The following is a 16,370-nucleotide window of genomic DNA, read 5'->3' as shown; positions in this document are numbered from 1 at the left end:
TCCCTTTGAAAACTGCTGACTGTTTCTTTAAATAGCACCTGTCCCCTGTGTTCTGAACAGCGCGCCGGTTGTGCAAGGCGGACTGATTCCCTACGGCAGCGCACCACAATCAGATCGCACGGTGATTGGCTGGTCCCATATCAGCCCAAGAACCCACCTCATGCGAGGCTAGCCAGCCAATGGAGAAACTGACACAAGGACAGACTATTGCCTAATAGCTTTCAAAAAACCTAATACGGTGTGAACCAATGAGCTGAAGAAAGGGATGGAGGTGTGCCCAATCAGAGGAAAGCTTTTAGCTTGGCAGTCGTGCAGATGGCAACCTTATCTATTTTGAGTTGAGCAAGACAGAGACCTAAAGAGAATGCCTAGCTTAGGCTCTAGTCTAGACATATCAGCTGATAATTAAATCTATACTCCATTTAAGTTAATAAAAAAGCAGTAGCAACTGCATTCCTCCACCCAAAAACAGACCATACCTGAAAAATGCCAGTACAAAATGACTTAGGAGGAACATTGTGGTTTGCTTTACTAAGCTGAGATTTTTAATTGAAAGTGGCCCAGTTTACACAGGAGGATCAAAGAGGATGGGGCGCTTTGGGAATGTTATCATATATTATGCTCTAACCCACAGAAAATCTTGACGTATATTCAGCATTTACAACAGTAACTCCACACAGCTTATATCTCTGCTCTCATCTCCCCCTACTGATCCTCTTCCTTTCTTACCTTGTTTTCATTTCTTTCTCTCCTTTTCTCAGTTTCATCCTCAATTTTCCAGGATTCCAAAGGAGGTTTTGGGAAATTATAAGAACTTGAAGGAAAACTGAACAAGCATACCTTGGATACGGTTGTATGGCTACTTTAGAATTTTTTTTTTACATTAGAATATACCCACATTTCAGCAGCTTTAAAGACCAGAGAAAAATAGTGTGAACAGTATTCATTGTAATTCACCATTTTCACCCAAATACCTTTCAAATGCTACTTTTGTATAACAAAATCATCTCAAAACAAGATACTTCTCACACACACACACACCTCGCTCCAGGTTTGGATTAAGGACACTCCACACACTCACTTGAATACAAATATGTGAATAAACCTGTGCAAGTATCCAAAGATTAAATTTCATTTTGAGAACTCAAGAGGTTGTCTGGTTGATACAAGGTGGCAGGATACACCACAACGTAGACATTTTATGGAATGATTGGAAGTCTAAACTCTTAAGCACCCTTATGAGGATTGTTCTAAAATAGACAAACTCCATAAGGAGACGCTAACAGGTTCAGTGCAAGTGGTTCTGAGAACTTGTTCTGAAGGTGGAGAACTCCCAAAATAAAGCTTTAGTCACCAAAAAGACACCAAATGTCCTTTGTTCTGCTCCAGACCAGGCAGGGACAAAGGGATGGACCTTGCTTGTTCTGCAGGAGTGAGGGAGACCCTTCTCCAGTTGAGGAAACTTTCGACACAATAATTGAAGCAAATCTAGTTCTTCTTGTGGACAACATATAAAAACGTACACTCAGAGTCCACTTCAGTCCTGGAATCTATTACATACATGAAAGTACTAGCTGTAATTTCAGATCTTGATTATAATAGATACAAATAATATTCATATCTGTACAAGCAGCAAAGAATCCTGTGGCACCTTATAGACTAAAGACTGTGAATGGCTTGCCAACTACAGAACCAGTTTCTCCTCTCTTGGTTTTCACACCTCAACTGCTAGAACAGGGCCTCATCCTCCCTGATTGAACTGACCTCGTTATCTCTAGCTTGCTTGCTAGCATATATATACCTGCCCCTGGAAATTTCCACCACATGCATCTGAAGAAGTGGGTATTCACCCACGAAAGCTCATGCTCCAAAACGTCTGTTAGTCTATAAGGTGCCACAGGATTCTTTGCTGCTTTTACAGATCCAGACTAACACGGCTACTCCTCTGATACTTGATACCTGTACAAGTGAGGAGTTTGATAGTTCTAAAACACTAGTAATTATCTGTAGCTACCTTTCACCTCTTGATATTTAGGGTCTAATGAAATGTGGCCCAGAGAGACAACCTTAACCACTTTCCACTCCACTGTCAAAGTTTGTACTATTTGGGGCTGTGCCTTTAAAGACTGAGCTTCCCAGAAGAGAGTCTGGACTGGGTGCTGTGAAAGTATTGTTATTATGCACACAGAGTTGGAGTTGGACTCAGAACAAAGCAGAACTTTTGCAAGCAACTTAAACACTGTGTGATCACTGAACACCGTGTAGTTCATATGATGTCTAGCACTGGTCCCTGCCAAAGGTGCAATCACTATAAGGATGAGGTTGACATGGGGCCCTCACACAGGTAACATGTTTGGAGGAGGTGTAAGAAGCCTTCATCTCCATCCTTACCCAGCCTGTATAATGGCATGGGGAAGCCACAGCTCCTCTGCTATGAGGACCTGAGAGGCTGCTGTATTCCTACACCCTAGGAGAGCTTCACCAGTGGTAGCAATCATGGTAGCATAGCCCCTAATCCTGAGAACCTGCTCAGAGTAGCTTGTGGCTATGGGAGCTTTCTTTATACTATCACCATTTTGCTGGAAACGTTGCTGGAAATTGACTGTAATTCCCAAGTCTCAACATTCCTTTGCTATCTAGAAAATAGCTGTGAAACCCACTGGCAAAGTGTATGTCTTCACCACCTTTCGTGGCAGGTCCAAACAAAGATAACAGCCTTCTACAACTACCAGTTACTTTTAGTTCAAGTGACAAGGGACTCTGCTGTGGATCTAAAGATCCCAACCCCAATTATAATGATCCTGACTCCTATGAAAAAAAATAGTTTGTGATCATGTAATTAGATTGCATCATAATACACATACACAGAGGGGACCAAATTAAGATTGCACAAAGAAGTTGTTGGAGATTGCAAGGTTATTGCAGGGGGGGTTGCAGTACTGCCACCCTTACTTCTGCACTGCTGCTGGCAGGGCGCTGCCTTCAGAGCTGGTTGCCCAGCCAACAGCCACTGCACTCCTAGCTCTGGAGGCAGGGCAGAAGTAAGGGTGACGATACCATGACCCCCCTAAAATAACCTTGTGACCCTCTTGCAACTCCCTTTTGGGTCAAGACCCTCATTTGAGAAATGCTGGTCTCCTCCCATGAAATCTGTATAGTATAAGGTAAAAGCACACAAAAGACCAGATTTCACTGCAGGGTGGAGGAGACCAGATTTCATGGTCCATTATGTGTTTTTCATGGCCGTGAATTTGGTAAGGCCCTATTTATAATACAAACACTGCACACCTACCTCTCACAGCACAACACACGCACTGTACACCCTTCACAGCACAACATTCTTGTTGGCACCATTCCTCACAGCACAATACACCCCTGTCACCTCACGCCTCACAACACAACACACACCTATCCTCTTCAGAACACAAACACACCTCAGAGAGAGCCAGGCATCAGGGCAGCCAGGGTCAGACTGGTACAAAACACACATGCCTATGCCTCCACACCTCACCTCCTGTAGGCCTGGAAAGAGGATAATCAACCCCTTTTTTGGCCAATCTTATGATTTTTGGGAGTCTGACCATGGGTGGTGGGTATCAAAGGCCAGGGGAGGCTAAACCTCCCCTGACCCAGGCTGTGGCCCCACCCATGTTCCACCCCAAGGCCTCGCCCTCGCTCCCCATCTACCCTAAAGCAGGCTGGAGTTCAGCTCCAGTCAGTGGCCTGGAGCTTGGGCCTGCCAGCAGCCACAGATAGCCTGAGGGGTCGGGCCAGCAGTCTGGGGAGGCGATAGAGCCGGCCCGGTGCTGGGGGAGGCAGGCAACCTAGGGCTCCTCCGGCTGTGGGGGGTGGGGTCTCGGGTGAAAGGGCCAGGGCTGGCAGGCTAGCGTCCCCAAAGGGGGTGTTCACCCGCCACCCATGGGTCTGACTCATGATTTTTGAACTTTTGGGATTGACAATATTGCTTCTTAGTAGTCAAGCTGTGATAAGAGTCCAGGTAATATCTTCACTTTCCATTCTTCCCCACAACACTGCAACCAGCTCCAATGCTACCTTGTGCATTTTTTTAATTATTTACTGCTTCTGAGAGGAATTGTCAAAAGGAATTGGATAATTTAGGACAGTGGTTTTCAAACTGTGAGTCGGGACCTCAAAGTGAGTCATGAGCCCATTTTAATGGGGTCGCCAAGACTGGTTCCCCTCACCAATAGAGTCATGTAGTAATTTTTGCTGTCAGAAGGGGATCATGGTGCAATGAAGTTTGAGAACTGTTGATTTAGGCATGTTAAAGTGAAAGCCAATTGGACTCATGCACCTAAAGTCACTTGGTTGCTTTTGAACATGCCACCCAACCTCTAAACCAAGTTCATTCATGTATTTGGTACTTTCAGCAAAGTTGCGTACACATAAGCCTATCTATTTACTTTCATATAAAATAACAGAGTGCCTTATGTCCAGGGCTACCCCCTATTCTAATTCAGCGCACTGTTCGTTAACAGGGGATGCAATACTACTTCTAATAGTCTTACATTTGCAGCCACTCAGAAGCCCACTTATCTCAATAAATGTCGTAACAGAGGATGTAGACAGTTTGAGACAACAGCCACCACTCTAGCTGCCCACTCTGAAGGCAGCACAGAAGTAAGGGTAGCAATACTGCAACCCCCTCTACAATAACCTTGCAACTCCCCACAACTTCTTTTTGGGTCAGGACCCCTATAATTATAACATCGGGAAATTTCTGATTTAAATAGCTGAAATCATGATTTTTTACGATTTTTTAAATCCTATGACAGTGAAATTGACCAAAATGGACTGTGAATTTAGTAGGGCCCTAATTATGAGGTGAGGGGTGTGCAGTGTGTGTGTTGTACTGTGAGGGATATGCAAGGTGTGTGTGTTGTGAAATAAGAGGTGGGTGTGGTGCTTTGTGAGGGGTGTGCGTGTGATGCACTGTAAGTAGGGTGACCAGACTTTCCGATATTAGGGACTTTGTCATATATACGCAACTATAACACACACATCCCGGGGGGGAAAGTGTCCTGATTTTTCACACTTGCTATCTGGTGATCCTAAATGTGAGGGGTGTGTGGTGTGTGTATATTGCGAAGAGAAGAATGTACAGTGTGTGTGTTGGTCTGTGAGTGTGTGCAAAATATTTATTGTGAGGTGAGGATGTGCCGTGTGCATGTTGTGCTGGGAGCAGTGTGTGGTGTGTGTATATTGTGAGGTGAGGGGTGTGCAGTGTGTGTGTGTATTGTGAAGGGAGGGGTGTGCAGTGTGTGTTGCGTTGTGAGGGGTGTGCAGTGTGTGTGTTGCACTGTGAGGGGAGGGGTGTGCAGTGTGTGTGTTGCGCTGTGAAGGGTGTGAACTGTGAGTATTGTGCTGTCACGAGTATGCAGTGTGTGTACTGTGCTGTCAGGAGTGTGCAGTGTGTGTCCCCGGCGAGGATGAGGGCTGCCCGAGCCGGGCCCGCCAGAGGCTCCCGGGCGGGCGGACCCGAGGGACAGGCCCTCCGTCCCTCCCGCAGGGGGCGCTGCAGCCGCCGCCTGACTCCGGCGCTGCCCGCCTGGCGGGAGGATGCTGGGAACGGCGGCCACAGGCGCCTCGCGGTCAGGCGGCAGCGTGCGGCGCTAGGGGCTCTCGGCCGGGCTGAGCTACATGGCGGCGGCGGCAGGCAGGGGGCGGCTCGTGCCCGGCCTGGCGCTGCTTCTCCTGCTGCTGCTGGGCGAGGTGGTGGGACCTGGAGCCTGGGCGGCCCGGAGCCGCGGCGCCGACAAGCAGAACAGCCTCCGCCGGGCGGCCAGCGGCATCTACCAGGGGGTGAGCAGCCTGTTCGGCGAGGAGAACGTGCGGGCCCTGCAGAAGGTGAGACACCCCCCCCCGGCCCTCCCAGGGGAGCCCCTGCTAGCGGGGAGAGGAGAACGCGCGGCCCTTCGGCCGATCCCTCCCGCCATCCCGCAGCCGCCCGGCCCGGCCCGGCCCGGCCACCCGGTTCCCGGCTTCCGGCGCTCCCCGCAGGCCCCCAGCAAGCCCCGCAAGCCCCTGGGCGCCCCGCGCCGGCCTTGCGGGACTAAGGCTGCCTGGGAGCAGGAATCGCTGACAGCACCACGGAGGCCACCTGCCTGCCTTGCCTCCTCACCCCGAAGCGTCTCTCGGTTGCGTGTGGCGAGGCTGAAAGCGGGGGCTTGGTGCGTGCACGTTTTCATGTGGTTTATGAGCTAATAACCAGCCCCCTTCCGCGCAGACATTCTGCTCCCCGAAACTTAAAGGAGACCCCACTGTAAGGATTAACCAGCAGAAAAGAGCCTTCCCAGAGACCATGGGGCTGGATGGGGGAGCACTGTGAGCAACGCAACGCTGCTCTGCGTCTCTAATCCACCAGATACTAGCGCAGGTCCGTGCGGTTTAGAAGCGGTGGGCAATGACTTTCATATTGTGGACCCTGGGCTCTCTGACCTCTAGTGGTCTAAAGCAAAGAAAAACAGGGTTTGAGAACGCCTTACCATCCCAAGCGAACACTGAATGAGAAATCCTTAGCCCCCCTTTGTTGTTATTACAAATAGAAGCGTGGATGAATTATTGAACTAGTGCTGGGAGAGTAAACTAGAAGCAATAATAAACAATTTATACAGAGCATATATTTCTGTTTTGTCACAGTTTTTTTTTAAATATAATTACATAATTGTATTCAGTACAGTAAAGTATCAGAGGGAAAGAATCAAGACACCCGAGCAAGGAAAGAAAAAAATGTATTCAGATAAGATTATTGAAATGGAGAGAGGGGAAGGCTGAGCTGAATGTCACTAGGAGGCCAGGAGAAGGCTCTGGCAGGATAGCTGGCAGTATGTTAGGGAGCAGCATGGAAGATGCAGGTGCTAGATTAGAGGAAGCAGGCTGAGCCAAATATCCATCTTTTTCATCTATAATCTTGATAGCTGTTTGTTCAGGAAGTTTATAGTGACAGTCTTCAGAAGGCTGCGACTACATTGGCAAAATTTGGACCTGAAAACCTTTGGAGTAGCTTCTACAGCAGTGAAGGCAGTAGCATTGAGAGGATGCAGGTGTTTTTTCAACAGTGTTGTCTGACCCTTCTCAGTGATTCAGGTCAAATTCTTCAGGGATACACACAAGAACTGAAATAAGACTAACAAGAATTGTAATCTTCAAACTAAATTTAGATTAGGCTGTTCCCAAAAGAAACCAAATCAGCCTTCAGGTGTACTCATTTTCTCATTCAGTCTTCTAACTTCACAAATTCCCAGTCTTAACTCCCTCTGTATCATAGTAACATGAAGGTATGTTAATGTACTGAATTGAATGAGTATAATTTGCACTGTCATTAAAGTTTTGTGTATATCTCCAACACATTGTTTATGGACCTGTCAGGTTTTCAGTAAATATCTGAGGATTGCATTGAAAGAGTTTTTAGTTTTCATGTACCAGTTATGAACATGTTGCAAATAACACACACATGAACAAGCAAACAAAAACTATGTTAATTCAGTTTTTCCTGTGATCTGGAAGGGAAGAAAGATTTGCTACATTTATTTTTAAATACTTGGAGGCACTCGGATACTATGGTAAAGGGAAATATATATTGTATGTACCTTGATCGATCAATCAGTGATGTATATATAATTTCAGATGTACTGAAAATTGAATAAACTGCATAAACCCCTCCAGGTTGATTTCCAATAGCCATTCTTTACAGTATCATTTTATTTTACAGTTTTTCTCTAGGCTGACGGAAAGATTTGTTTATGGTGTGGATGTATTAGTAGACACCTTCTGGAGAATATGGACTGATGTGCTGGATGTTCTTGGAATTGATGGTAAGTGTGATGTCTGTTAAACCCAAAATTATGCATGTAATCCTTATGGATGTTTTTACAGGTATGGGAAGGATGGAGAATGTTAATAAGGTATGTATTACCTTTGCATTTGTATTATCTTTGATACCTGTTTATTACATGCATTTCTAAATCATTCATCAGCACAGTTTCTGGGAGCACTTTCAGGGTTTACTTTTTGTCATTAATACTTCCAAACAAAAGAAGTAAAACAATCCTGCTACTCTACATTCTGTAGCATTGAATTAGAGAATGGAAAGAGATCTGACCAGTGAGCTAAAATCCAAAATCTGATAATTCACGGAGTTGAAAATCTGGGCAAAGAGATGTCTTGCATATCTTTCTAAATCTGGACAGGTTAGTGGTTAATCTTTGTTCTTCATTGGGTGTTTTGAGACTTGTAACTGGGTGTCATCCACTAAAGAGAATGGAGAGGACAGATTCTAGAGCAACGAGAGTATGCAACTATGAAGGCTGGCTTAGGTAGCTACCCTTTCTAATGTGTTGGTAGGACCTATTTCCCATCTCTAGTTTGTTTCTCTTTTCCTTACAATTTAATCCCTCAAGTTCCATCTATCCCAACTCTCCTCTCAATGCTCCAGAAGTGGGTGAAGTGTATTGCTAAAGCAATATGAGAAAAGCTTTGTACTGCTGCTATATCTGTTCTGTAATTAGGATTCAACACTGTTAAATTCTCTGGGCAGGGGTCTGGGAAATAAAACTTTTAAAGGGTTTCTGTAGCTTAATCACTTTACTGTGTTAGCATGATGAGGATGCCTTGAAAATATTTCTCTGGAGTGAGGACAGTTATTGGAAAGTTTTCCTTAGAAAAGAATGAAAAAGGTCTGCATATTTTTTCCCAGTATTTTCACTTTTTTTTTCCGTCCTTCATTTTGTATGTTTCCTTGCCTGTACCTAAGTTTTTTTTCTTGTTTTCCCTCCTCTCCATTTCTCCCTTTTCTTACTCTCATCTATGATATTTGTAACATTCTTAATGCTTAGTCTGGTTATATAGAGCACTCTGTAAATGTGACTTCTTTCCTCTCTGTAAGAGAGAAAAGAAGACCCATGGTCCTGGGGATGCTGTAAATCAGACATTGGGGCTGGAACAGGGACATATTAAGAGGATTTTTATCTACTAAGTTTGTCACTTGATGGAAACCATGTTGAAGTTAATGGAGCACTTTTCTATGATGTGCTTTGCGGTAGTTAGTAGTAGCATGTTCTCTCCACTTCTAATATCTTTTTTTGGTTTGACCGAATGACTAGCTTTTCCAAAACCACGGCATACTGCTGTGGCTTGCCCATGTGCGCTAATACAGTGACATACTCGTTTGTGGTTATAAACCTTGCCTAGGAAATAGCACCTTGCTCCAGTGTTGTGTGAATTTTGAAGGAAAAATTTCGGATATGTGGCTCTCTGATTATGATGACTGTGCTTGTAATCCATAGAGCAAAAAATAGACACTTTAAAAATTAAAATAATGTTTTTCCAACTAAATTATTTTCCTAATGGTTATGGGATCTAGAGTAAATGAAGCTGAATAATTTTAAGCAGTCTTGCATGCATATGGAGTTCCTGTCATTAATCTCTTTACATGTTGTCATTATTTTATTGCTGATCATTTTATCAGATGGAATGGGATGAGGAAGAAGTCCAAAGGGTAAACTGAGAGTTGCTGTAGGGAAAGAACTGTAGAGGGGGAAAAGAAATGACACACAGGGAAAGGGCAGGGAAGCAAAGGAAGATGGGGGCGGAAGGAGAATGAAAAGAAACAAAGAGTAGAAATAGTCGTGATCCTAAAGGTGCATGTATTATTCTGTTGTGTGATGCTGAATGCAGCTTAACAAATAATATCTAAACATTGTTACTACATGAGGGCCATATTTACCCTTGATCTTAATTCTAAACTTATGCCCTGGATTAGTGTGGCCCTCTCTTTAACTGAAGTGAATTCACTCAGTCACAACCATAGAAATAATGTAGTGATTGCTGCTGTATGAAAGGGACACACGGGGGTACATATATATTTATAATTATCCAGTAATTTGGTCATTTCCCCCCCACCCCCTTTTTTAGAAACCGCAGCCTTGAAACTTCTGCAGATATATGGCCTTTCACTAGTTATGCTCACAGTTTACAGTTATCTTTGCCTGAGGTAATTAAACTATCTTTTAATTTCTCATAAATTTGTTTTTATTTTTCAGCTTCCAACCTGACTCATTATTTCAGCCCTGCAGCAGTTGCCAACAACCCTGCCCGTGTTCTTCTGCTGATTGGTGCTGTTTTACTTGCTTATTGGTTTTTGTCTGTCTTCCTTGGATTCTTCTTCTGTCTCTTACATATGCTGTTTGGTCGCTTCTTCTGGATTGTAAGAGTTGCTCTGTTTGCCCTCTCATGTGTATACATCCTCCAGAAGTATGAAGGAGAACCAGAGCATGCAGTCTTGCCTCTGTGCTTTGTTGTAGCAGTCTACTTCATGACTGGGCCCGTTGGATTTTATTGGAGGAGAAACAGCAGCAGCAGCCTTGAGGAGAAGATTGACCATATTGACAGTCAAATTAGACTTCTGAACATACGTCTTACTAGAATAATGGAAAACATGGACAGAGCCAATGACCAATGAAATAAAACCTATAGATCACTTGACACCAGCTCACTAGAAGGTTACTAAGCACTATCTCATTGAAAGTTACTAAGCAACAAAATATCACATGATAAAACTGTGCAATGTTAAAACTTTAGATCATGTGTTAAGAATAAGAGTAATTTATCTAGACTATACACTCAGAAACATTACACTTGTAAAATAAGATATGAGATGTTAGCTGTATATTCAGAGAATTTTATCCATGACTAGAATTTTATCAGTGAAAACGCTTACTTTTACAAGCATTTAAAAACATCTTTTTGTAGAGTTTTTATAAAAGCAGATTGAGTAGTCTATTTAAAATATTGAAGCTGAGCTGAGCATTATGCAAATTTGACATTAAAAAAAATCTTACTCAAGCTACCAAATGTTTTTCTTGAGAAGTAGTGATTGTGGGTCCACGTTTTAATTTTTTTTACAAAGTTGTGAGCATTCTAATTTACTGTTGTCTTATTTCATTATCTGAAGTTGCCTTTCCATATAGTATGAAAAATGTTCTCACATTCAGGCCAAAAAATATCATACCATAGCTTTTAATGGCAAGAAGGGAGTTATTTCATAAATCAGAAGCCCTTTAAAGCCACTCCAAAATGAAGAACCCATAACACTCTACAGGTATGTGTTTTTCTTTCTTAGTTGTTCATATTATGGACTTTGCCATCAGTGGTTTTTTTTTGGGGGGGGGGTTGTTTTTTAAAGTGCAGTTTAATAAAATAAAAATTGCTATGAGGATAAGAAATGTAGTGTGCTGGCAAATTTTCAGTGGCAAAGTAGTTTATATTTGATCTTCACAGTAAAGCATTTTCCACATAGGCGTGCATAGGAAGAAATAGGATTTTTATTTTTTTTTTTAATCTCAGGACCCACATGCTTCCTCAGAACAAAAAATGCAGCAGATAAAATACTTCCAAATGTATTGTTGCTTAAAGCTTTCTCAGGACCAATAAGCAGCAATAAATCTATCTTGAGGAAGATCTGGATTTTTTTCTAAAATTTTAAGTCTTACGGGTGCTTTTTGCTTGAAGTCCATGTCCCCAGTGGATCTTTGGGGAGGTCAATCACATTATGGAGTGTGTATAAAATAGGGGATTATTTCAAAGTGATGTTGGAGAGCTTTGAAGCAACTTTATTTTGGTGGGTGTATGTATTTGTATCATTATCAGACTATCATTATGACACTGACTTTGTAAGATTTCTTGAAGTGTGTTGAGACAAAGGTAACCTCAGGGAAGAAAGTCTGAGAAATCATTTAACTTTTGTAATGCAGTGCTTTCAAGGGTTTTACGGGGATCTGTGGTGAGAGAGCATTTATACCATAGCAATGAGCACAGTACAAATACCCAAATAGGTAAAATGCACTATCATTATGAAGAACCTGTTTCTAATATTTTTAAAAAGCTGTGTTAAAATAAAATCTGGTACTGAGCCAAAACCTGCTATTTCACATGTCCCCATCTTCTGCAGAGGAATTGCATATAACCACCTAAGCAGAATTTGGCATTCTGTCTTCAACTTGCTGCCTTGGGGTTTAACCAGGATTTTAACATTTCATTGAATTTTCATTGTAAATTTCCTTTTAATTTTTAATGCCGAAGTATACAAGACTATTTAAAAAGTGCATGTTACTTGCCTAATCTCTCTTTTGGTCTGTCATATTGAACAGGTATTACTATGATTTATTTTTAAATCCATATTTATGGGCATTTTAAAATGTAGGGTTTTTTGACCTTGTCAGTGATCACTTAAACTTAGTTGGTATAATGTGCAATTGACAGTATGTAGTGTGAGCCATTTTAATCCTTCATGCCATCTGAGTGGCCACATATGCAAATGCAAAACCCATGAATCCTTATGAAGTTTTTGCTGAAAATTGCGAAGTATCCGATTTAACCAAAAAAAGCCCCCCAAAACAACCCAACCCTTCCCCATAAAACAGTAAATAATTGTGTGATTTTGTGCAGGCTTCCAGATTAATAATGCTGTATGTCAACTTTTTTCTTCATTCTTATACTTTAAAAACTAGGTTAGGATCCTACAGGCTCAACCCTGTGAACTCTAATCTGTGTAGTGCTATTGATATCAAAGGGACTATTCACAGTAAAAACCAGTACACTCAGTAGTGCTTGTAGGATCTGGGTACAAAGTGGACTCTTAAATTAGGTATTAAAGCCCAAATTTAGCAAAGTGCTTTGTGAATTTTGGGCCTAAGGACTGAAGTCTCCCAACAAACCTTGCTAGAACATATAGTTGCACTGTCTTCAATGGGACAACTGGGGGAGAAGGTGACATGCGTCAGTTTTGAATAACTGTGTCCTAAATAAAGAAGTACAGGGATGTGTAACTGTCACTTGAAGTCTGTACATTCATGCCTGTTTTTCTACGAATATGATTTATATTTTACATAAAATGTTTTATATTTTAGGTAATCCATATTTAGCATTGAAGATAAAAAATAAAAATATTATTCCCATGTCTTTTTTTATATCACTTTTTTAGTTTTCAGTAAAACCAGCCCTTTTGTGTCAACACTCTTCTCCCAAACTTGCCCACCCTGCTGTATGCAGGAAAATATATTTTTGTATTTACTTACATCCCATGCAGAGTGAAACCTTTCATTTTAAACACAGTAGAAAATTTAAAATGTTCTAAATAGACAAGACAAATATGCTTAGGCAGTTTATTTAAAATTGGCTATTTTAATCAGTATTGTTTCCCAATATTCAGTTATCTCAGTGTATTGTCTGCTAACTTCAAAAGTAGTTATTTTGAAAGAGCACAAACAAAAATTAAATGATTGTACTTGAAAATGCTCTGAATTTAACGTGCACAGTAGTTAAAATGTTTTTGGAAGGCTAATCTGGTGGTATATTTCAGTTCAAGTGACGTTTGTAAATATATTTTACAAATATTTTTCCATACAAAATTATACTGTTCACCTACTAGGCTCTTCTACTGCATTCTTCATAATTCATTGCATAGGCAGTGACTGTGTTATACTGCCTTTTATGAGTGCCTCAGGGCACTTTACAAAGATATGTAATGATACCATTTTACAGATGAGTAAACTGAGGCACGGAGTTTGAGTGACTTGCCCACAACCACACAGCAAGTCAGTGGCAGAGATAGGAATAAAACCAGATCTCATGACTCCCAGTACTTTGCTCTAATCACTAAATTGCTCATTCTGAGATGGGCAGTAGTATCTTTGCATTCTTTAGCATAATTTAACACATCCTGTCGTCAGTTCTAGAGGCTAGTAATATTAAACTGCTCCTTTTTATTGTCCTGTCTTCAGCAGCTACTTAAAAGAATGTCACCTTACTTTATGGATTGACATGATAGTTTCTGATGGATCTCAAGCTGACTAGCTTAAACAGAAATTCCATTAAGATCTTAAGTATTTATATTTCATACTTTAGGGTATAATATTTGAAACTACTGTATGTATTTCAATACATCAACATTCTGCAAAGCATTACATTTGTAGCAATTTATCTTAAAGTACACACCTCACTTATAGTTAACTGTTTTGTATTCAGATTGTAATGTTTTCAAAAGTGGTATTGAATGTCAGAGTACAATGTACAAAATGTGGTGTAGCTCAGTTCTGTACTTAAAAGTGTGTTCTTCAAATTGTGATTTGCTTTCAAAGACTTGTTGCATAGTTAATGTGGAAAATAGACTCAGTACCAATCTTAGCTTTTTGATGGTGTAAAGTTTTTTAATGCGATTTGCCTCACATACTAATCTGTTTTGGCAGCTAATGATGTTATCGACTGTAAGTTCTACTTGTCTGTTTTTTGAGAATAAAGATTTTATTGTATCTGCATGTATTTTAAATTTTTGGATAATTCCATTGAACTGTGACTACAATTAGCACATTAAAAATTGATCTTTCTTCTTTTTAACCAGGAATTATATTTGTTATTGTAGTACTAGTTTTTAGCACTGATGTCAGTCATTTAATTTCACAACCTGTTTTGTACATGAGATTTAAAGTTTAGATCATGTTTAAATTTGTGTAAATTGTTATGTAAAATTATTTGTTCTGAAGAAAATTGTGTATGTATACTTTTGACATATGACCCTTAGGGAAATATTAGATTTTGCTGATATTTTAAGTAGTTTTGAATATCAAACTTATTTTTACAGAGCTATACATAGCTTTATTTATTACTTCTCTGACCACCAGATCAATGTATTATGTAGTTAAATATTTGTAGACCAATTTCACGAATATGGTATTGCGACTAAGCTTAAACAAAATAAATGTTTACTGAAACTTTGCACTGAGACCTGTACTGCTCTTAAGACTGTTCTGTTGCAAAGCATCTGTTTGGAGGAAAAGTAATTGTCTGGAACTCCACTCTTGTACTATTTGAGAAAGAGGTATGAGGGCACCTGACTGTCTAAATTAAAGAAAATTTGCATCATACATCATTTGTGATAACCCTGCAGTTTAAAGCCCTTTAGGAGAAGCAGATGCTTCTTTATTCTTACCTGTGCTATACAAGTTGTTGCAAGCCTCTGTCCCTTGATGGTTGCACATAGTTCTGTTGGTAGTGATCTGTGACCATTGCCCACATAGTCTGTGGAAAAATCACAAAAGACTAAAGAGGGTGGATCATTGACTCCACAGATTTTACAGCATTAACGCTTCCTCCCAAACCCTGTTGCTTTCTAGCACTATTCCTTGTCATCAGGTGCCTGCTGACTTGTCAGTGCAACAGTACAAATGGTGCCCTGTCCTTCAGGTGCACTTTGTTTGTGTCTGTTAGCCTGCATGGGGGTGTCTGAGCTGCATGTAGACAGCCCAGGCAGCTCACCACACAGCCCTGTATAGGAGCTGACAGGTCTCTGGTTGATATCCCACACTCATTGGAGATCTTGTACCTATTGGGTTTCTGGGAACTGGGCAGGCTTGCTAACAGATTCCCCCCACCCCGCCTGAGGAGACAACAGCTGCGGTGGTTGGCTGGGGTAGGCAGCTTATCATGGGTGACATCTGCCCAGCGCCGGCGGGCGGGCGGACTCCCTGCTGGAGGGTTACCCCCACGAGCCAACAGTTGCTGCCCCCACCCCCACGGTCTAGCTCTGGCGGGCGAAGGGGGCGGCTTATCCACGGGCACCGAGGCCTATCACAGCCCGAGTGCGGCCCCCGCATCCCAAGCTAGGACCGCCTACAGCGCCTACAGCGCGTGGCGGCGAACAGGCGTGGTCAACGGCCAGCTGCAGGCGGGAATTTCAAAAGGCCTTATCCCGCCTGACCGATCCAGCCCCGCCTTCTTCTCTGACGTTAGAGGAGGGGTGAAATTCCCCGGGCGCGAGGGAAGCTAAGCAGGATCCTGTGAGTTTGGTCCTTGGAGGGGAGACCAAAAGAGGGGGGTAGGTGATAGAGCAGGGGTTGGGGAGGCTTTCTGCAGTTGTGTCCTTGGAGAAACTTGTCCCAGTCTGGGGGATAGGGAAAGCTGTAGCACCCCGCCAATGGGTCTTCCTGAGGAGCAGCGCAGTGTTACTAATTCTCTTGATCTCAATATTTGATGGTTTTATTAAAGCCCCCCCATCGCGCTGCCTGGCTCACGACTGTGAGTGCCAGTGTCTACGTCAGGGCAGAGACCCCAAACTGGTGGGGTGTTTTATAATTAGATTTTACCAAGCCAGGAACAAATGTGAACTCCTAGGTCACTATAACACTTCCCATGGAGTCAAAGGCAGTCCCCTTAGACTCCCCAGTCTATCTTGCCATCCAGACAAACTGGACTTAGTGATAAATGGTCACTTACACAAAACACCACATAATATGCAATTTGCTCTCAGTCTCAAGAGGCCAGTCACTTACCCCCAAATTAGCACAGTCAACTCTGCC

The 16,370-nt window shown here is 42.3% G+C and overlaps 1 protein-coding gene across 1 annotated transcript; it reads left to right on the top strand.

Annotated features, from left to right (window-relative positions):
* Positions 1-5,632: 5,632 nt before the first annotated feature.
* Positions 5,633-14,799, top strand: BRI3BP (BRI3 binding protein). Its single transcript, XM_030582869.1, has 3 exons — positions 5,633-5,868; positions 7,733-7,835; positions 10,062-14,799. The coding sequence occupies exons 1-3, from the start codon at positions 5,662-5,664 to the stop codon at positions 10,478-10,480; spliced, it is 729 nt and encodes a 242-aa protein (XP_030438729.1). The 5' UTR covers positions 5,633-5,661; the 3' UTR covers positions 10,481-14,799.
* The last annotated feature ends 1,571 nt before the right edge of the window (positions 14,800-16,370 follow it).

This window comes from Gopherus evgoodei, chromosome 13 (genome assembly GCF_007399415.2).
Source record: "Gopherus evgoodei ecotype Sinaloan lineage chromosome 13, rGopEvg1_v1.p, whole genome shotgun sequence".
Lineage (NCBI taxonomy): Eukaryota > Metazoa > Chordata > Testudines > Testudinidae > Gopherus > Gopherus evgoodei.
Note: the sequence above shows the minus strand (reverse complement) of the source record. Positions and strands in the feature narration are given on the sequence as shown.